This window comes from Pogoniulus pusillus, chromosome 13, assembly GCF_015220805.1.
Source record: "Pogoniulus pusillus isolate bPogPus1 chromosome 13, bPogPus1.pri, whole genome shotgun sequence".
Lineage (NCBI taxonomy): Eukaryota > Metazoa > Chordata > Aves > Piciformes > Lybiidae > Pogoniulus > Pogoniulus pusillus.
In genome coordinates this window covers 8,606,541-8,628,035 of record NC_087276.1, presented here as the reverse complement: position 1 = coordinate 8,628,035, position 21,495 = coordinate 8,606,541, and the positions used below count along the sequence as shown (strand labels likewise).

The 21,495-nt window shown below is 48.8% G+C and overlaps 1 protein-coding gene across 1 annotated transcript in view; it reads right to left on the bottom strand.

Annotated features, from left to right (window-relative positions):
* LOC135180467 (probable cation-transporting ATPase 13A5) overlaps window positions 1–21,163 on the bottom strand; it is a 49,632-nt gene extending 28,469 nt beyond the window's left edge. Inside the window, exons 1-14 of the mRNA XM_064152916.1 lie at window positions 21,058–21,163; window positions 14,600–14,827; window positions 12,849–13,022; window positions 11,717–11,863; window positions 11,434–11,504; window positions 11,277–11,357; window positions 10,376–10,445; window positions 7,309–7,443; window positions 5,330–5,402; window positions 3,444–3,575; window positions 2,203–2,373; window positions 1,826–1,983; window positions 1,413–1,601; window positions 1,100–1,161 (exon numbers count right to left, since the gene is read on the bottom strand). Of these exons, the coding sequence (XP_064008986.1) occupies window positions 1,100–1,161; window positions 1,413–1,601; window positions 1,826–1,983; window positions 2,203–2,373; window positions 3,444–3,575; window positions 5,330–5,402; window positions 7,309–7,443; window positions 10,376–10,445; window positions 11,277–11,357; window positions 11,434–11,504; window positions 11,717–11,863; window positions 12,849–13,022; window positions 14,600–14,662 (1,526 nt within the window). The 5' untranslated portion in view covers window positions 14,663–14,827; window positions 21,058–21,163. The remainder of the gene's footprint in view (window positions 1–1,099; window positions 1,162–1,412; window positions 1,602–1,825; window positions 1,984–2,202; window positions 2,374–3,443; window positions 3,576–5,329; window positions 5,403–7,308; window positions 7,444–10,375; window positions 10,446–11,276; window positions 11,358–11,433; window positions 11,505–11,716; window positions 11,864–12,848; window positions 13,023–14,599; window positions 14,828–21,057) is intronic.
* Window positions 21,164–21,495: the final 332 nt, after the last annotated feature.

Below are 21,495 nucleotides of genomic sequence, written 5' to 3'. Positions count from 1 at the left end.
GAGGTTCTCCTCCCCCTCTACTCTGCCCTGCTGAGACCTCATCTTGAATACTGTGTTCAGTTTTGGGCTCCCCAGTTGAAGAGGGACAGGGATCTGCTGGAGAGGGTCCAGCAGAAGGCTGTGAGGATGGTTAGGGGACTGGAGGGCATGGCTGGTGAGGAGAGGCTGAGACCTGGTTCTCTTTTTAGTCTGGAGAAGAGAAGACTGAGAGGGGATTTTGTAAATGCTTATCAATATCTGAGAGCTGGGCGGGAGGTGGGGAGGGACAGGCTCTGCTCACTGCTACCTGGGATAGGACAAGGAGCAATAGATGGAAGCTGCAGCACAGGAGGTTCCACCTCAACACAAGGGGAAACTTCTTTACTGTGAGGGTCCCAGAGCACTGGAACAGGCTCCCCAGAGAGGCTTTGGGGTCTCCTTCTCTGGAGCCTTTCAAGGCCTGTCTGGATGTGTTCCTCTGTGATCTGTGTTAGATAGCATTGTCCTGCTCTGGCAGAGGGGTTGGACTGGATGATCTCCTTGGGTCCCTTCCAACCCCTAACATCCTGTGAGCCTGATCCTATGATTCTGTGATTTAAGGGAGCCCCTCAAGACACCTGACCTTTGCAGGTCTGATCTGTGGTCTCAGGGATTTTCCACAGCCTTTACTGTAGGTAGGTGAGATTCACCACTCACTGAAATCAGGCACACTTAATTTCAACAGAAGGAGCATTATCCTAACATTTAAATGATGAAAGGTTTATTGACTAGATTTAGAGCATTTATTGAACTGTGCTGTGAATGGCATAATTGAAAAGCTCTGTGTATGTTCTCCAAATCCCCTCTGGGTAATTAGAAACACTCATGCTGCTGCTATCTTCTGTTTGTCTTGATTTAGCAGCAACCTTTACAGCTGTGCCTGCCACAGCAGCACCCAGATGCCCTCCTCAGAGGGAGGGAGCTGAGCAGGGGCACCCATTGCACACTGCCTCCCCCATACACACCTGAGCATCTCTTTGCAGTCTCTCCATACCTTGTGCAATGGCCTCTCTCCTGTCTAGACATTTGGGCAGCACACTCTCACTGAGGTGAGTGCTTGCTGAATGAAAGCCTTCCTTACCGGCTTCCCTGGGAAGGGATAACACCCCACAGGTCCAATCCACCCTCTGTCAGTGTGCCTGTCTAAATGTAAACAAAAAGCAAGTTACCTTTCTATTGCCCACACCTCTGCATCTTGCATGCCCCCAGAGATCCTTCCCCAGCTCCCAGGCAGGCTGGGGAAAGCCTCCTGCCTGCAGCATGATCCTGCTGCATGAGCACCTGGAGAGGAATTTTCCCTGGGGTTAGATCAGGGTGGATGAGTAGGGGGAAAAACCCAATCCCGTGTTTCTAGCAGCCCCCAGCATCTTTCAGTGTCCCGGGAAGTGCCTTACTTTGTCAAAGCAAACAAGGTTGATCTGCCCACAGATATTAATCCTCTGTGGGCTGATGCAGAAAATCTTCTTTTTCTTCAGCCTCCTTTGGGCATAAACAGTGCCTGTTGTCAAGGCAGCAGGGATAGCAGGAGGCACAGCCGCGCTGAAGAGAAGGAGGGACATCACCACCGCGTCTGCCGCCGGCTTCTGCAAACAGGGAAAGCAACAGGGTGGGAACAGCCCAGGAGCAACACATCCCAGGCTCTGCCTCTGGGGAAGACAGATTTCTTCTGCTTTCTTGTGTCCATCTCCCCACCTCCTTCCCTTACTTCTGGAATGTGACAACTGAATTACAGAAGTGAATGACACTCCAAGGATCCTGAGTCACCAAGGACACAGAGACAGTGCCCAGAGGCATCCTTCACACTCACCTTATGGGACACAAACACACACAGGGCGTAGACGAACCCTAATAAGCCAATGACAGAAAGGCCTATGATGAACTTGAGGGCATCTCTGTAGAGTTTGAAGTTCACTGGCTTGGGGTAGAGGATGGATCTCACTAGGTCGCCTTTGGCCGTGTTAAACCCTGCACAAAGACAGGGTGTGGGTGAGCCAGCGGCAGCGTGCTGCAGCGCTTCTGCTCAAAGCCAGCTGCAGCTGCCCAAGCCTGACCCACTGAGTGGCAGAACCAACTTCTGCCAGCAGAAACCTGCTGGGCCTGAATCACAAAGAGAAACCAGCTCTCCTGCCAGCCTCTGAGGCTGCCACCTTCCCTCTGCTGCTTAGCGAGCTGTAGAAGCGATACCGGTTTGCAGCACAACAGCTCTTGCTGGCCCTCTGCCTTTCATCTTCGTCTGGATGACTTCTGTCCCGCAGTACAGGACGTGCCTCCGGTAGTCTTCCACGCTCTGGATCTTCCAAGGCAAAGGACTCTCCGTCAGGGGCAAGGGGGTTTTAGTAACTGGGATGCTCTCACCTAAGAACGACAGCATGCAGCTTTGCTTAAAAGGGGTTCGAAAGTCTGCTGGATTCTGCATATTAGAAAGTGGCAGCAGCCTTTGGGTGCTTCAGCTTGCCTGGCTAGCCAACCTGTCTGCCTACACACACGGAGTTATGGTGACAACTCTGATAGAGTTAGTTTCAAAATACAGCACGAGGTTTCTCTGAGCATTTTGTATCAAGGAGCTTAGGTCAAATCTTGCCCCTAAATCAGGTTCATGCCCTGTAGTGGCTCTATGTTTAGGTATAGCGTTGCCCCCTGTGCTCACACACGAGCAGAACCGCTGCAAGAGCAGAACCGCTGCAAGAGCAGAACCGCTGCAAGAGCAGAACCGCTGCAAGAGCAGAACCGCTGCAAGAGCAGAACCGCTGCAAGAGCAGAACCCAAACCCTTTAAAAATACATATTCAATGTATTAGAGTATTTGCAATTTCTACTGCACTTTCTACAGCCCTACAACTACCTGAGGGGTGGTTGTGGCCAGGGGGAGGTTGCTTTCTTCTCTCAGGTGGCCAGCACCAGAACAAGAGGACACAGCCTCAAGCTACACCAGGGGAGATTTAGGCTGGAGGTGAGGAGAAAGTTCTTCACTGAGAGAGTCATTAGGCACTGGAATGGGCTGCCTGGGGAGGTGGTGGAGTTGCCGTCCCTGGGGCTGTTCAAGGCAGGATTGGACGTGGCACTTGGTGCCATGGTCTGGCCTTGAGCTCTGTGGTAAAGGGTTGGACTTGATGATCTGTGAGGTCTCTTCCAACCTTGGTGATACTGTGATACTGCTGGCAGTATATTAATGCCACTTGTTTTTAACACGGGTATGAAATGCACATTACACAGGGACAGTTTAAAAGCCCAAGACAACTCTGAATTATTCAAGCCACAACTTTTTTTTCCCACTTCCTACTGCAAATGGCTCTAATAAACAGTAAACAATTTCCTTTTAGAACAGATAGAGACATCTTGGAAGTCTCTTCCAATCTGGTTGATTCTATGATCTCCCTGGCAGAGAAATTGCACAGGGCTTTAGCAATTCCAAGCCCTGTGCTGCACCTGTGAGCATTGCTTCATTCACAATGCAGCTTCCATCAATCAGGACAGCATCACACGGGAGAGACAGCTTTTTCCCATCTAGAAGCAACATGTCTCCAGGGACTAAGTAACAAGACTCCAGCTCTTTGCAACCTGTAGAACAATACAAAAATGAAAGTTGTGTGTGAGTTCTGAGCAATTAGGGAGAAAAATAATCTCAAAGCACACACCCCTCTGTGGCCATTTGAGCTAGATTTCTAGCTCAGACATAGGGGAGAGGTGAACATTCTAGGGATAGGCCATATCATGGCAACAGTGGGTAAGTTAATATTTCATTGGAGCATCAAGAGCTTTATGGCTGGAAGCACAGCTTGGACCTTCCCCTTTGTGCTAGTTTGAAGCTAGCTAGAATGTTTTGGTGAGGAGAACTAGATTACAGGCTGTGAAAGGAGTCTGCTTCACTCATAGGCTTGCTGAGATGTATAAAACCAAAAATCCAAACACAGATAAGGGAGTCCCACTTCTTCTGCTGGGGAGCTCTGAGCTGCATTCTTTCTCTCTCTAGCCTCTCTGCTGTCTCTCTGATTAATCCACTTTGCTTCCTAACCCCCTGGCCAAACCTCCGTTCTTCCTTGGGACTGGGGTAAGAGGAAGCTGAAGGGGTGGTTGAGAGTCCCTCCTGGGGGCTCAGGTTTCTGGGAGGGCTGTTGTGTTTCTGTATTACCTTGTACCTTGTATATTTGAGTATATAACTGTATATGCTGTAAATATCTGCTTGTAGATTGTGCTAAGCTGTAAATAATAAGCTTCATTCAATTTCCAGAGTTGGCTGAGTCTAGTCTGAGTGATTTCCAAAGGAGAAGGAGGGGGGCAGGTAATACCCAAACCATCACACCCTTGACTGGCTTCTGCTGCTTCAGCTGTCCCCACTACCATCTTCCCGTGCTGCTGCTGCTTTGTTGCTTTGCCACCACTTGACCCCTTCCCCATGCTCGTTAAGGTTATTATATTTCTCTAGTAGTTTATTTCTCCTTACACTGTTATAGCTAAACTATAAGAAATACAATTTCATCTTTCCCTGACTTCCCAAAAAATAATCTGTGTTGTGGTGAGTTTATTCTACCAGGGAAGGGATCCACCTTAACCCAGGACACTCTCTAAATTTCTATGCTGCCTGAGATCAGGTCAGGGATTCTTAGAAACCATACTGGCTGAAAAGCAGTAATACTGGCAGAGCAAAGATCAGCCCTTCTCTAAGCATCTGTCTCCAGGTGGGTCTCTTCAGTTTCATTTGTTTAGCATCTGACCAAGAAAACCTTTACAAAGCCTTCATATCTCCCATCTCAACACCTCTGGGAGGCAGAAGTTGCCCAGATGGCAACTGCCCATCTCAACACCTCTGGGAGGCAGAAGTGCCTATAACCCCTATTTCATGGGTGAGAACTGGAGATGCAGGGAAGACAACCCAGAGCTCAGTGGGAGCCATATATGCAGACTGCCTGGAAGTCGCTTGCTAGCTACTTGACGGGATTGTGGAAGCATCCTACAGCAGAGCAGGGAAGCAGGTCTCAAAAGGCCAGAGCTGTTATCCATCTGCTTGTTTGTGAAATTACATTTTTCCAAGCTGTTCTTGATCCTTAACACAAATTAGTAGGCTCACCTGTATCATTACAGATGACGCAGACAGAGATGATCATGATAGGGAGGCATCATCGCTGCACTGCACAAGCTGTGCCCACACTTCTCACTGCCCTGCCCACCTCCCCTCCCTCTGCCCCATTCTCCCTGCAGCTCACCCCTCACCATTTAGCAGGAGAAATCAACAGGCCCTGTGTAATTCCAGGTACATTTCGACACATCAGTTAATTATACAGGCTGGTGAGGATAATGAGATGTAGATGACTCACCTTCACCCTTGGTGCAGACTGTAACCTGAACTTTGTTATGCTCCTCAACGAGGTTGTGCAGCTTGGCAGACTGCTGTTAACAGGAGAGCAATTAGAGTGTTGAAACACCAGTACTCAAAGGAAGCAGCAGGTTGCAATTCAGCGGTCGTGTCAACACCACAGAAACTGAAGGCTGAGGAGCTGTCCAGAGGAGGTTTCAAATGGCTTGCTACAGGTCAGGGTGCGAGTTCATTGAGTTGATCTAGAAGAAAGCTGCTATGGGAACACACACCTCATTTTCTGTTTGCTTTCAATGCCTGCTGCTCTATCTGCCTTGATCTCCAAGAGGCTATTCCTGCTTTGTGCCAGAGTAAGTCTCCTTAGCTATCTGCAGTCCTCTGAGCAGGAATGCCTTTGTGCTCAACAGTTTTCACTCTTGCTAGGAGGCTATCAACAGGACAACCAAGTAGTAAAGAGTATGGTTACACAAGTTGTAAAGAGTATGGTTACATGGCAAGAAGAGAAAGAGGCATTCTAATTTAGCTGGGTGCTCTGCCAGTGTTTGCAATCTGATTCAACTACCTATCCCGAGACAAAGATGACTTCAGCTGCCACTGCAAGGCCATTAAGAAGAATTCCTTATCTTGATTTAAAAGTTGCAATTGCAAGGAAAAAAAACCAACCCTCGAGTGTGTATTTCCTCATTAGCATGTGAAGGTGTCCAGCTGGTTTGAAGCATATCTGGAGGCCCCAAACACTGCAATTCACAGGCTCACAGGATGTTAGGGGTTGGAAGGGACCCAAGGAGATCATTGAGTCCAACTCCCCTGCCAGAGCAGGACAATGCTATCTAACACAGATCACAGAGGAACACATCCAGACAGGCCTTGAAAGGCTCCAGAGAAGGAGACTCCACAACCTCTCTGGGAAGCCTGTTCCAGTGCTCTGGGACCCTTACAGGAAAGAAGTTCCCCCTTGTGTTGAGGCAGAACCTCCTTTGCTGCAACTTACACCCATTGCTCCTTGTCCTATCCCAGGGAGCAAGTGAGCAGAACCTGTCCCCCACTCCTGGCAGCCTTCAGATACTAATAAGCATTTATCAAATCCCCTCTAAGTCTTCTCTTCTCCAGTCTAAACAGCCCCAGGTCCCTCAGCCTCTCCTCATAAACCATCCCCTCTAGTCTCCTCATCATCCTCGCAGCCCTCTGCTGGACCCTCTCCAGCAGATCCCTGTCCCTCTTCAACTGGGGAGCCCAAAACTGAACACAGTATTCCAGATGAGGTCTCTGCAGGGCAGAGTAGAGGGGGATGAGAACCTCCCTTGATCTGCTGGACACACTCCTCCTAGTACAGCCCAGGATCCCATTGGCCTTCTTGGCCACAAGGGCACATTTTGCTTTGGAAGCAAAATGAAGCTATATTGACAAGCAAGATAAAAATCTTAAAGTATAAAATAAAATGTATATGTACAAAATATATTTACAATTTAGAAACCAACCCCATCTGGCTACAGCCTCCCTTCAGGTAGTTGTAGACGGCAATGAGGTTTGCCCTGAGACTCCTCTTCTCCAGGCTAAACACCTCCAGCCTCTCCAGGGAGGGAGGAAGGGAGGGAGGGAGGGAGGGAGGGAGGAAGGGAGGGAGGGAGGGAGGGAGGGAGGTCTTGTTTCTTTTTGCTGTTAAGATCTGCCATTTAGCAAACGTAAAGAGGAGTGAATCCTCCTGAAATTACAGTAGGAACCAAACTCATGGCTATAATCCACCTTCATAAAGTCTTACAAACCCCAGGTATCAGACTTCAATCTCCTTTAGTTCTTGGGAAGTTCAAGACCCCTAGGTACGATCCCTTAAACTCTTCTACAGCAATAAATCTGTAGTGATGCAGCAGAACACACAGCAGTAAAAAATAACCAACCAGAAAGAGCATCTAAATAGCTGCTTGTGTCTGTGATAGATGAAACTGCAGGATGGGGAGCTGGCAGGCTGTACAACAGACTCACCTGTCTGAGGTCGTACACAGTTAAGCCAATGGAAGTGATGGACAGGATTATGATGGCCACTGAATACTCAATGTAGCCTTGGCTCAGCCACAGGGTGAGGGTGAAGGCTTGAAACACGTAGAAGGGGTTTAAAATCTGCAAACACAAAATGCAACGCAGGGGATGGACACACCACCTCAGGAGTGTGGCAAGAGGTGAGCATTTATTTACACACAAGTTTAAAGGGTTGATTTGCTGTCCCAAGGCAGCAGTTTTTTCATGTTAGAGTCTTAACAGCCTCCAGCTCTGAACTTAGCAGCTTACACATAGGTGCTTGTAATTAAAAGCTGTTGTTAACCAGTTACTATGTAGCAGCAACTGTGCTGGCACCTTTAAGGTAGACTTCAGGGACTTGAGGCCAGTTGGTTTCCCACCGTAGCCGACAAGCAAAGGTGACCTTAGTACTTCTGATTCCAAGTAATTGCTACACAGGAGACACTATGCAAATATCAGGGGGGAAAAAAAGACTGAATTACCATAGAAGACTTTAACACTTTGTGATATAAGAAAGTCACTCTGAATATGATTACTTGGGAAAGATAAATGGTAAGTGGAAGAATTCTGGCTGGAAAATTTGCCCAGGGAGGTGGTGGAGTCACTGTCCCTGGAGGTGTTCAAGAAAAGCCTGGATGAGGCACTTAGTGTCATGGTCTGGTTGACTGGCTAGGGCTGGGGGATAGGTTGGACTGGGTGATCTTGGAGGTCTCTTCCAACCTGGTTGATTCTATGAAAGCTGTCTGGCAGAAAGGGACAAGGGGATTCTCATCAACAAGTGGCTGAATCAGAGCCAGCAATGTACCCAGATGGCCAAGAAAACCAATTTCATCCCAGCTTGTGCTAGAAATGCTGTGTCCAGCAGAAATAGGCAGGTGATTGTTCTGTACTCAGGACTGGTGAGGCTACATCCTGAGTGTCGTGTCCAGTTTTGGTCACCTCAATACAGGAGAGACGTTGATGTGCTGAAGCCAGTGCAGAGGAGGGCAAGGAAGCTGAGGAAGGACCTGGACAATAAACCTTGTGAAGAGTGACTGAAAGAGCTGAGGCTGCTTAGTTTGAAAAAGAGGAGACTAAGGGGAGACCTCATCACTGTCTACAGCTACCTGAAAGGAGGTTGTGGAGAGTGCTGGTCTCTTCTCACAGGTAATTAGTGATGGAACAAGAGGGACTGGCCTCAACCTGCAAGAGGGGAAGTTTAGATTGGACATTAGGAAAACAATTGTCACAGCAAGGGCGGTCAGGCATTGGAACAGGCTGTCCAGGGTGATGGCTGAGTCACTAAGCCTGGATGTGTCTACAGGTCTTTTGGGTGTGGTGCTTGGAGATATGGTTTAGAGGTGGACTTTGTAGAGAAGGGTTAATGGTTGGATGATCCCAGGGCTCTTTTCCAACTTGAATGACTCTATGATTGTGTAAGAAGAACCAATAACCTGTGAGGTCAATAATCTGCTTTAGACTGCAGTGAAAAATGAAGGTTTGCTTTTCTCATACTTCCACACTTACCTGCTCTGGATTGTGTCAGACTTACAGTCCTTGCACACTCGAATATAGAATCATAGAATCAAGCAGGTTGGAGGAGACCTCCAAGATCATCCAGTCCAACCTAGCACCCAGCCAAGCAACCAGACCATGGCACTAAGTGCCTCAGCCAGGCTTTTCTTCAACACCTCCCAGAGCAGATGACTCCACCACCTCCCTGGGCAGCCCATTCCAATGCCAATCACTCTCTCTGCCAACAACTTCCTCCTAACATCCAGCCTAGACCTCCCCTGCCACAACTTGAGACTGTGTCCCCTTGTTCTGTTGCCAGATGCCTGGGAGAAGAGACCAACCCCACCTGGCTACAACCTCCTTTCAGGTAGCTGTAGGCAGTAATGAGATCGGCCCTGAGCCTCCTCTTCTGCAGGCTGCACACCCCCAGCTCACTCAGCCTGTCCTCACAGGGCTGTGCTCCAGGCCCCTCACCAGCTTTGTCTTGCACACAAATAGACCACAGAGCCCCCCTGACTTTGGGGCTGTTGTATGTGGGCTGTGGTGGTGTCTAGCTAACAACAAAAGAACGAGATGAAGTTTTCCAGAGATCTGCCCACCACTTGGCTTGTCCGAAGGAGTGACAGATCTGTCTCTAGAGCTGGCATAACTAAAATAGCCTCTGAAAGAGCAGTCTGCATAAAGACTGGAGCTGAGATGAATTATTCATCTGGCACATGCGGTCTCTCCATGAAAAATTAAAACTTTCCTCAGCATTCACTAGGACAAAGAGACAGACACTAAATCAGGGTGCCAGCCTTTGGACACTGGAGCTGTACCTGGACTGAAATACCACAAGCTTTGCAAGGACCAGACTGCCCCAGGCATTGCTTTCAATGCTTTGAACATGAAGCTTCAGCCCTGGATGGAAGTGCAAAGTTCAAATCAAATCAACTGTGATGGGACAAGAGACAATGGGTGTAGAGTACAGCACAGGAAGTTTTACCTCAACATGAGGAAGAACTTCTTTACTGTAAGGGTCCCAGAGCACTGGAACAGGCTGCCCAGAGAGGTTGTGGAGTCTCCTTCTCTGGAGCCTTTCCAGCCCTGTCTGGATGTGTTCCTGTGTGACCTGTGTTAGATTTTATGGTCCTGCTCTGGCAGGGGGTTTGGACTCAAAGACCTTTGGAGCTCCCTTCCAACCCCTAACATCCTGGATCCTGTGGAAGTGTCCAAGTTCATGGGAGATGTTCAACTGGGAGTAAGGGCCTACAGCAGACAAGGAAGACATCAGTCCCCCACTTTGCTGATCTCCAAGAACAGGCACAGTCATCACACAGGAAACATTCACCTGTTTCAGTATGCAGCATTAAGCATCCTTTTAGCTTCACATTCCTTCCTGTAACCTTCTGCCAGGAATGTGTGCCAATAGCTATAAAGGAAGTCCACCAGCTTTCCTCCACGACATGCTTTGGTAGCACCAATTTTCCCATCCCAGTGTGCCCAGGTCAAGCCTTCAAAACACTTCACACACATCCCACTGCTGGCCTGACTCACTGACCTCTTTAAAAAGCAACTTCCAAACAGGGCGAATTTCAACTTCAATGGCATTAGGTCCACACACCAGCTGCCTGCAGGAAGGTGGAGAAGAGTTCACAGTATCACAGTATCATCAGGGTTGGAAGAGACCTCACAGACCATCAAGTCCAACCCTTTACCACAGAGCTCAAGGCGAGACCATGGCACCAAGTGCCACATCCAATCCTGCCTTGAACAGCTCCAGGGACAGCGCCCATGTTATTCCTTAGTCCTGCAGCATAAGACTTCCCATGGAAAGCTGAGCCCAAAAATCATGAATACTATTTAAATCAGCAAATCCTGGGGGCACCATATGGCTGAGCAGGGCGAATAACCCTGTCAGAAAACCATTGTAACCAAAAGGATCTTACACAGAGGAGGAATTTTGCTGTTTCCTTGCTGAAAAAGGTTTTCAGTTTGCTGCCAGACCTTTTGATGAGCTTTCCAGAGGGTTGTGAAGAAGGAAATGGCAAAGGAAGCCAGTCACAGCTTGCTGTGCCCTGAACCCCAGGTGGAAGTGGTGGTGTTTCCCCCTGGCATCACTGAGAAGATGGAGAGGGCAGTAGTGTGAGGGATAAGGTACTGCACCTTTCTGAGTGTCACCCATGCAGCTTGCACTGACACACTACTAAGATGAGTAGAAAGAAGCTCACGTGAACTTGAAAGAAAGAATTAATAAGGTCACACTGTCACAGATCTGTGACCTCCCCTGTCCCAGGGAGGTGGTCGAGTCACTGACCCTGGATGCATTTGAAAGTGGTTTGGATGTGGTTTAGGGTTCACCTCGTTGAGTAGGGATATCAGTTGGTGATCCTGAGGGGCTTTCCCAACCTGAATGCTTCTGTGATGCCGTGGGATGATTCCTACATCTCCTCAGGCCTTACCTGATCTTCTGTTCTTCCCCAGTGAGGCCAGCTCCAAACTTGTGGTGTATGCTGTGACATGTATTGCTGTCCTCTAATGATCTGGGATAAGAGGAGAGAGTTCAGACCTGGGAATTCCCAGCCCTCGAGGGCTTTGGGACAGGCTGGCGACACTCACCCAACTTTCTTGAATTCTTTTCTAGAGAAGTCCCAAATGTAGCGGATTTTCTGCACCTGGATACATCTCACCTGCAAGGTCAAACAGCAAAAATTCCTTCTGCCTTCAGGGGAGGAGCATCTCACTGTTACAGAAATGATTTCCTGAGCCTTAGGAGAAAATCAGCTCATGAAAGCAGTATTTGTGGGAGGATGCTGACACAGCATCGCTCCAGGTGCCTTGACTCCTGTTTTCACCCCCTTCCTCCCTGCCTTCTTGCTTCTCCATTTTATAGAGGAGTTACCTTTAGCTGTGGCTTCACTACAGCTCTGTTTATGACAGAGTCTTCATCAGCTACAAGAGGAGCATCTGAATTACTACCAATAGGTAGTGCCAATGTGGACAAATCGATCCAGGTCACCTTCTTCCGGGTGTATCTCTGAAACTCATCCTAGAGAAACAGAGCACAGGTCAGTGAGAAGTGCTGCCTGTGGTAGTGTTCCCTGACTCTGGAAGGTTTTGCTCACACATTGGAACAGGCTGCCCAGGGAGGTGGTGGGGTCACCTACCCTGGACGTGTTTACAGGTCGTGTAGGTGTGATGCTTGTGGGTATAGTTTAGGGGTGAACTTTGTAGAGTAGGGTCAGTGATTGGACCTAATGATCTCAGGGGTCTTTTCCAACCTGAATGATTCTATGATGCTATCGAGCTGCTACAGCATGCAAAGGCAGTCAGGCTGCCCTATCTGTGATCTGCAACTAACCAGAAGCCAGGAGGGTTACAGAACCACAGAATTTCTTAGATTGGAAAAGACCTTCATGATGATGGAGTCCAACCATTAGTTTCACACTGACAAGTCCTTGACTAAACCAAATAGCTCAGCACAACATCTCATCACTATGAATCACTATCGTTGGAAAGGGCCACCAGGAACATCCAGTCCAACCTTCATCCCAGCATCCTTCATCACTAGATCATAGCCTCGAGCACCACATCCACTCTCCTTTTAAACACCTCCAGGGATGGTGACTCCACCACCTCCTTGCGCAGCCTGTTCCATTGCCTGACCACCCACTCAGGAAAGAACTTCCTCCCAACACCCAACCTAAACCTCTCCTGACGCAACTCGAAGCCATTTCCTCTTGTCCTATCATTAGTAATTTGGGAGAAGAGACCAGCTCCAGCCTCACTACAGCTTCCTTTTAGGTAGTTGTAGAGGGCAATAAGGTCCCCTCTCAGCCTTCTCTTCTCCAGACTAAACAACCCCAGCTCCTTCAGCAGCTCCTCATAGGTCATGTTTGCCAGACCTCTCCTCCACCTCATCACCCTTCTCTGCACCTGCTCCACCACCTCAATGTCCCTCCTATACTGTGGTGACCAAAACTGGACACAGTACTCCCAGTGTGGTCTCACGAGTGCTGAATAGGTTCACTTACTGTTGTTCTGAGCAGAACAGTGTCAGCTTCTTCCAAGCTGCAGCGGATGCAGTTTGCCCACACATCCCACTCTGGCTTCCAGTAGAAGAGCAGCAGCAGAGCCCCACAGGACAAGACGTAGCCAGCAATGCACAAGGCCTTTCGGCAGCCATGAGTTCTGTAGCCAAATATCTCCTTCACCACAAAGAGAAAACATTCTTTGTTAAGGGCTTTGACCTTGGCACATATTTGTGGGGAAGCCAAAGCTGAAAAGAGAGGCCAGTGGTGACTGATGCCCTCTCTCATAGCCCAAGGTCATTTTTGGTAATAAGAGTTTGCTGATTGATGCAACATAGTTATGAAGACAGCAGAGCTACTGAAAAGAGGATGCTGTTGGGCTGCTGCTGGCAGAGAAGCTTTCTCACATCAGCTCTCCCAAGACTGATGAGGAATTAACTCCAAGCTGGAGCTTTTACCAGGAAGACTGCAGCTGAGCTGTCACAGTAACAGTTCTCTCTCAGCAGTGTGAACACTGAACAGCCCTGCCTGCCACGGGGGAGGATGCCTCTGTGTGAACTTAGTGCTGACTGCCGAAATTTGCTTTGCAGCAGAGGCACAGAATCTGCCTCAGGGAAAGAAAACTGCCAGGCCCCAAGTAATGCCTTTCATGTAGCAGGTGCCATACCTACTGGTGTGCTATCTTCCACTACAGACACCTTATCTTGAAAATAAATATGGAAGAGCTCTTTTCCCAGTGCCCAGGCTGGTCAAACTGTGACACTGGAGATGCAGAGAAGCTCCTGTAGGCAGCTGCTTCTTGCAGAGAAGAGAGATTCCTGTCCTGGGTGAGTGTGCTGCTGTGCTTCCTGTGCATGCAGCACACACAAGCACCTAGCAAATACAGGAGTGAAAGGACTATATTTTAGACCTGTGCAGAGGCATCTACTTCTATGCCCACTCTGTGCACTGGGAATAACTGTGTCCTGGTTGTTCCTGGCAAAATACTGGAGTAGAAAGTGTGACTCTCACCTTCACCAGACTCTGTGCAAACAGCCCACATTAGCAGGTAGAGGAAGAGTTTCCACCTCACGGTGTTTGCAAAGCACCCAGCAGAGCCCTTCCAGGCTGCTGCACATAATCAATAATGAATCACAACCAAAGAGAGAAAGTAGAGGCAATTAACATTGATAAAAAGCCCTTGTAAGGACAAAGCAGCTCTGAAAGGCTGCTGTAAAAGACTAAGAAGGGAATCCTGCCATGAGCACTGTGCTAGACTTTGGTCATCTGCCCAATCTTCCTAGACCTGCTAAGCAACACAGACCCTTGCATTTCAGAAGTGGCTTAACCACTGCTTCAGGCAGCTGTCCAAGACAAAACTTACTTGAGAGTGCTTTCTCTATAGCTTGCTTTTTCACACAGGATGACACAGCAAGGGAAAGCGAGCCCACTAGTAAAGGTCTTCACAATTAGGATGGAGCAGACAATAGAAGAGGCAGTGAGAAAGGGACACTGCTTCCTGGCCAGGTGACTTCTGCTAGGCAGTGTTTCATGCCTCTGGGCTGAAGTAGTTTGTTGCTCACCCATCCCTTGCTTTGAAAAAAATCAGTCTCCAAGTCAGCAAAGACTGATCCAGAGTTTTGCCTCATCAGGGCTATGTTGAAGAGACAGTGCCTGAAGGGGAAGTGGAGATGGAAAAGAAGCAGAAGCACACAGAAGATGTGAAAAGAAGTGAAGAAGGAAACCAAACTCCAGTGTGGTCCTCCACTGCTTACCAGCTCATTTTCTTCATCCTTGTTGAGGAGCACACAATGATCTTTCCAAAGTTCCTCCTCCATTGGACCACGTTGTTCTCAGTCCTGGATGTCCTTCTAGGTTAGGGTCAAGCAATGTGGGATGCAGTCAGTGGCTTGATCTCAGGCCAGTGTTAAAAGTCAGTCCTCACCATGGTCCTCTCTGCTGCTTTTGAGAGCCTCACAGTGCACAGGCTTCTTATTAGGCTCCTAGGAGAAGGAAGTAAATCCACCCTCACATGTAAAGCCCTTAAATGCCTGGCTTATGTAAGAGGTGCGTTTCTCTGCCTCCTTGGTTTTGCTGTGCTTGCCAGGGTGGGACTGGCTAGAGCAGAGCTTTGGTGCCCGAGACAGAGGGAGCACCTGCTCTCTTGTGCTGGGCAGACGGTTCTGCACAGGGCTCAGAGGGAAATCAAGGCACAAGGGTGGGAGAGTGCCACAGCCCTGCACAGAGCTGACCCCAGGGCAGCCAACCTAGCACTGGGAACATCTCCAGCATGTCAGAGAGAAGCACCTGCTCTGGGGAAACCAGTGTCTAGGACTGATCTTTGTTTCAGCACAGTGGAGGTGCGTGCTGAGGCAGTGGTTTTCAGGTGTGGTTCTAGTTAGAAACACCCCACCAGCTCCAGACACTGACTCTAACACAAGCTTTAAGTCAAATTCTGCCTGAGTTACAAGGAAGGGGGAATGGGGCTGGATGACTCCTTTGGAGAAGCCCAGGTGGGCAAGGAAAGGACTCCTGAACAGCTGGCAGTGTGAACCTCTACACAGCAGGGGAAATGGAGGTTCCCACCAGTCCCCCAGGCTGGAGCAGCAGTGGCAGGCAGGCTTTTAGACCCCTCCATGCATTTTCCAGTCTGCTGTGTCCCAGCTCTCACTGTTGTCAGATATATTTTTCAGGCATTAACCTGAAATTGCTCTGTCTCTCCTCATTCCCCTTCTGCCATAAAGTCTGAAACCCACCATTTATCCAGGCAGGAAGAATGTGCTGCATTATTTCCTGGAATAAAGTATATGTCTGTGTGAAAAGAGACAATGGCTCTGACTTTGCTCTGAGCCTTTTTGGCTCAGCCCCAGGGAAGCAATTCTCTAACACTGATGAGACCAGGGGATTTGACTCCATACAGACAAATAGTCTTTATGCACGTTGTATGTCCCTGGGGATGGCAAATCAGGAATTCTTCCAAAGTCTCCTTCCCTCCTGCTAGGAGAGAGCACAATGCCCAGGAACTGCAGCGCTGCTTGTCTGAAGTCCTCAAAGTCTCTCTTGATCCACAGCTCCATCCTGAAAAGGAACTCCAACAACACTTTTCACTAGGCACTCTACTAACAAAAGCATCAATCTGTGTTTCTTCTGTCGGAAACAGAGCAAGGACAGGCCAGGTCATCTGGCCCTAGGATGACTGAAGTGTGATTGTCACTCTGCTGTGTCCTGAGTCTGGCTCTGCACAGTGCAACCGCAACTGTTTTGGAGGGTCCTGCCAGCTGCAGCAAACAGCAAAGAGGGACCAGTCCTGAAAGAACAGGGAGGTGTTGGGAAAAGACACATTCTTCTTTGTGTGTGGTTGGGTTTTACATTAGCTTGGGGTTTTGGTTGTTTAGTTGTTGTTTCTTAATGTCCAGTCTAAACCTACTCAGTCACATCTTGAGGCCAGTCCCTCTTGTTCTATCACTGTGAGAAGAGACCAGCACCAATCTCTCCACAACTTCCTTTCAGGTAGCTGTAGACAGTGATGAGGTCTCCCCTCAGCCTCCTCTTCTTCAAACTAACCATCCCCAGCTCCTTCAGTCACTCCTCATAAGAGTTATTTTCCAGGCCCTTCCCCAGCCTTATTGCCCTCCTCTGCACTGGCTCCAGCACCTCCACATCCTTCTTGTACTGAGGTGCCCAAAACTGAACACAACACTCAAGGTGTGGCCTCACCAGAGCCAAATGTAAGGGTTCAATCACCTCCCTGCTCCTGCTGGACACAGCATTACTAATCCAAGCCAGGATGCCATTGGATTTCTTTGCCAGCTGGGCACACTGCAAGCTCATATTCAGTTGCTTGTTGATTAGAAGCTCGGGTCCCTTTCTGTCATGCAGCTTTCCAGCCACACTGCCCCAAGCCCATAGCATTGCTTGGTTGTTGAGATCCAAGTGTAGGACCTGGCATTTGGCCTTATTGAAGCTCATTCCATCAGCACTGGCCCACCCATCCAAGCTATCCAAGTCCCTCTGTAGAGCCTCCCTACCCTCTTGAAGACCAACACTGCCACCTAATTTGGTGCCACCTGTGAACTTACTGATGACACACTCCATGTCTTCATCAAGATCATCAATAAGGACATTAAGGAGAAGCTGTCTGTGTGGTACAACATCCAGGCAGAGGAAGACAATCATCAGTCCATAGAATGTGCTATACTCCAAAACCCCCCAAACTCTGCAGACAGTACCATAGTGCCTTTAGCCACTCAGGATGACAGGTAACTCAAGACACCCTCGTGTTCTTCCCTGAATTGCATGCTTGCCTCACCTCATGACAGCCCAGTCACTGGGGAAGAAAGATTGGTTTGCTTTATGAATGCCTGTCTTGTTAAGTGCCTTGGACTCAGGCCATGGGCTGGTGTGCCCACATTCCTGCTCCTATACCAAAAGCATGGGAAGCTTCTGTACAGCTGATGCTCTAAAAGATGGTGAAGATTTAACAGGGGCAGGAAGAGAGCACAGTGAGAGGCAGCTGGAGGCTGTCGTGTAAGTCAGCAGGCAGACCTGTGTGAGGGTGATCACAGGCAGGAACAGAGCAGCAGGCTGGAGAGTCAGCACAAAGAAAAGGCAGCAGCTGGCAGTGAGGCTCCTGTGACCTCTGCAGAGCTCTGCTGCTCTGCAGTAAAAGGCACTTCTGCTCAGAGGAGCTGGCATGTGCATGGTGCTTGCATGCAGTGGTAAAACTTCCTCCACTGAGAGATGGCTGAGGGAGCATTGATGGCTTTCATGACTTGGAGCTATCTAATCAGGATTTGCATGACCTCAGGTGGTCATGCAAATAAGGATGTAAGGCATAGATAAAATGTTCTCTGAACTGCTTTCCAGATTCATAAGCACTTCTTCCAGCACTCCCCAAGTAATCTATAGGTTCAGGAGAAAGAGCCTGTTCTGAGCTCCTTCTCTCTTTCTCTTCTTAAAGTAGGATACTCCTTTCACAGGAGCCATCTATGGCGTGGTCTAAGAGAAGGACTGGGACAGACACCCCATACAGAGGGGAGATTGCATTCTGACCCTGTCTGCTGATCATCTAGGAAGCAGTGAAGAGTTTTATTGAATAAATTCAGACAAAACAGGTGCATGGATGGATGGATGTTTCTTGAGTCCCTTTTACTGAGTGACCTATACTAAGTAAGCAAAGCCATGTTAGTGATGAGCACCTCCTGTAGCCACCAGCCACAAGGGACACTGTGAAAACAGGACATTCCTGAGCAGGGAGGAGCAGGCTTTGCATTTCAGACACACGGGACCTTCAGCTACTTTCTTAGAAGAAGAACTGTGTCCCTATTGCTGATAACCAAGTGATATAGGAAAAAGGGATAGAGAACATAGAGTGTAGGAACCTAGTTAAATCATTAACTGTGTGAGCACTGATATAAAGCATCGTCAACCAGATAAACACAAAAGAGGTGGGTCAAGCTTGAGAGAGTCTTGAAACACCCTCATGGAGAAGAAGAATACTCTATTCAAATATGAGAACATTAGAGACTCCAGCCATGAATGTGAGCCACAACTGATGCTAGGTGGAAGAAAGGTAGAGAGGTCAGACTGAGGAAGACGTCTGCCTTCCTCCCAAAGACCCCAAAAGGCGGCCACCAGGTGGCAGTGAGCATGCATAAAGAGATGGAACAGTATGGAAATGAGTTCCAGGAACTGATTGTAATAACTCCACCTATTCCCAGAACTAATTGTACTATCCCTACCCCTGTACTGAATGTGTATGATTGTGTGGTATAAACATTTCACCTGAGCCATTTGGAGAATGACCTCTCCTTGTCACCCAGCGCTGATTAAACCTATCTTTCCTCATAACATTCTGCATGTTGTGAGGTCTCATTTTCTGTATGTCACAACCAGGAAGCAAATTGAAGCATCCTGGCCTGACTAACGCTGCCTTTGGGTGCTGCCATGCCTTGGATTCATTAGGCAATTAGCCCATGGTGCACTGAACCACCAGGCAGCACAGCGTGACCCTCCTAGCTCTGAGGCTGAGTGCCATCTGCCCACCAACTAGGCAAAGGCTGTGGAGGGTTGAGCACTGTCAGGTGCATGATGTTAGTGAAGAATGCTCCAAGACTACTTTTCCAGCATGAAGACTTCAGAAGCCATAAGTGCAAGTAACAAGTCCTTTAAATTCAGTTGTTGGCATGAGACACCTCCAACATATGGTAACTGAATTTTCTTTCCCTTGAACTGGATGGTCTAGGCACCAGCTGTTTGTGCTTCCCTTTCCCAATTGATTCTTGACAGGTGCTTTGTCTCCACAGCTTCCTCTTTAATTCTCCTGAGGAGCTGCATTGAGTGTATCAAGTTGCTTAGGCAAAAGGTACTATGTGAGTGGAAAGCTGCTATACCTTGTAAAAGCTTCTGGCCTGTTAACATCATCTACAGCTACAGCTGCTGTTGGTGAGGGCCTGCAGCTGTTAAATGGAGCTTTGTTCCTCCCCTGTTTGTCTATGCTTGCAAGCAGGCTGAGGTCTGGAAGCACCAATGAGTAGACCAACATTTCAGTGAGCGTATCAAGGCACATAAGCCATTAAAAAACAAGGGAAGGACAAAAATAAGTGACTTCAAAAAGGGAAATCAAATTTTGAAAGGAGGTGTTCAGAGGGGTTGCATGGCCCAGTAGAGGAGCTGTGCTCCAGGGCACCTGTCTCCTTGATTTCGTTGTAGACAGCTAACGAGAACAGACAGTGTCTGCTGGCAAAGATCACTGAGGGGCTTTCCAACTGGTGCCCACTGCCAGTCACAGAAGTAGGCAGTGAGCCTGGAGCATCAGCTCCCCAGGGGATTCTTCATCAGTGTTTGGATAGCCTGGACTGCAGGCAGGGAACGTGAAAGCCACATGCAGAGCTTGTAAATTTGTCTCTGCCTTTCCACAGCCTCAGAACTTGCAAAGCTCCCCCGGAGTACCCCCACAAAATGATTCTTCTCCTTGAGTGCCTAGCTTGTATTAATTCTTTATTTCCCTCTACTGTTGTGTCAGTGTTACAGGCTGGGTATGCCAACTGCTCATATAGAACTGAGCACCCACATTGTACCTGCCCCTCTTACATGCACAGTAAGTGAGGATGGGCAAAAGGACCATGGCAGGTGCCTGGCATCAGACTGCGGGTGGGAGGATGCTTGTTTGCATCCTGATTTTCAGAGTGAAGATTTATTTCCAATTAAAGAGACTCTCAAAAAGCAAAATGCAGATGTGAAACATTTATTTCTGCTTATTTCTCTTTCTGACACCAAATGCTTTCCTGACCCAAGTTTGAAGAGACCAGCCCAACACTGGGATGTAGATTGAGACCTTTGATACAGCAACCTAACACTTGAATTCTGGTGTCTTGGAGGTAAGGGGGCAAGCTTCATCTCTGACACCTTCTGTGAACCCAGTCTGGATCAGCAATGGTGTGGTCAGCAGAGGCAGGGAAGGGATGGTGCCTCCTGTACTGGGCACTGCTGAGGCCACACCTCAAATCCTAGGTTCAGTTTTGGAGTCCTCCTACCAAGAAGTACATTGAGGGGGTAAAGCGTGTCCAGGCAATGAAGCTGCTGAAGAGTCTGGAGAACAGAGCTGATGAGGAGTGGCTGGAGGAACTGGGGGTGTTCAGCTTGAAAAGGAAGAGGCTGAGAAGAGACCTTATCCTTCCCTACAGCTTCCTGAGGGGCGGTTTGGGCTGTTCTCCCTAGTGTCAGGTGATGGAATGAGAGGAGGCGACCTGAAGCTGTGCCAGGGGAGGTTTAGGTTGGACATGAGGAACAATTTCTTTGCTGCAGGAGAAGTTGGGCATTAGAGCAGGCTGCCCAGGTAGGTGATGGGGTTGCCAGCCCTGGAGGGGTTCAAGCAATGTGTGGGCATGGCACTTAGGGACATGGTTTAGTGGCCATGGTTTATTTGCTATAGTGGCGTTGGGTTGAGGGTAGGGCTTGACTATCTCGTGGGGCTTTTCAAACCAAAACAGTTCTATAACAACACAATGCTACTCCTCCATGAGCTTCCACTACAGCCAAGTACCCACCATAAGTGAGCAGAAAGAAGCAGCTAAATAGAGAGGAGCTCAGCCTAAACAAGGAGGCTCAGGCAGCATCCATGGGTCACGTTAGAGTAACCATCAAGCCTATTCCTACCTAACCGGGGGGCCACCAGGCCCCCCGGCCTTTGATCTCCATCACCATTCACCCAGTGTGCACCATGGGGACTCACCAGTGATGATGACAGGAGGATCCCTCTGCCCAAGTGGGCACAGCTTAGGGCTTCTGCCTTTCCTGAGGTGTGTTAAATAGGGGAGTGGGCGGGGAAGGCAAAGTGGTCACACCTGGGATGGGAGGAGACTCCAACAGCACCCAGGTGCTCTGGGTTTGGGGGGAAAGAGGGGAGTGCAGTGTGGGGTGGGAAAGCAGCAGATATGGTGGAAAAGGGGAGGTGGTGCTGAATGGAGGGAGATGGAGAGGAAAAGGATGGAAACGAAGATGAAAAGAGGAACAAGGGCGAAGAGGAAGGAGACAGAGAGGAAGGGAGGAAGGTGGAGGAATGAGGAGATGAAGAGGAAAGGAAGGAGATGAAGGAAAGACAAGGAGGAAGATGGGGAGAAATAGGAGATGGAGAGAAAAGGAGGGAGATAGGGGAGAAGTAGGATTTAAA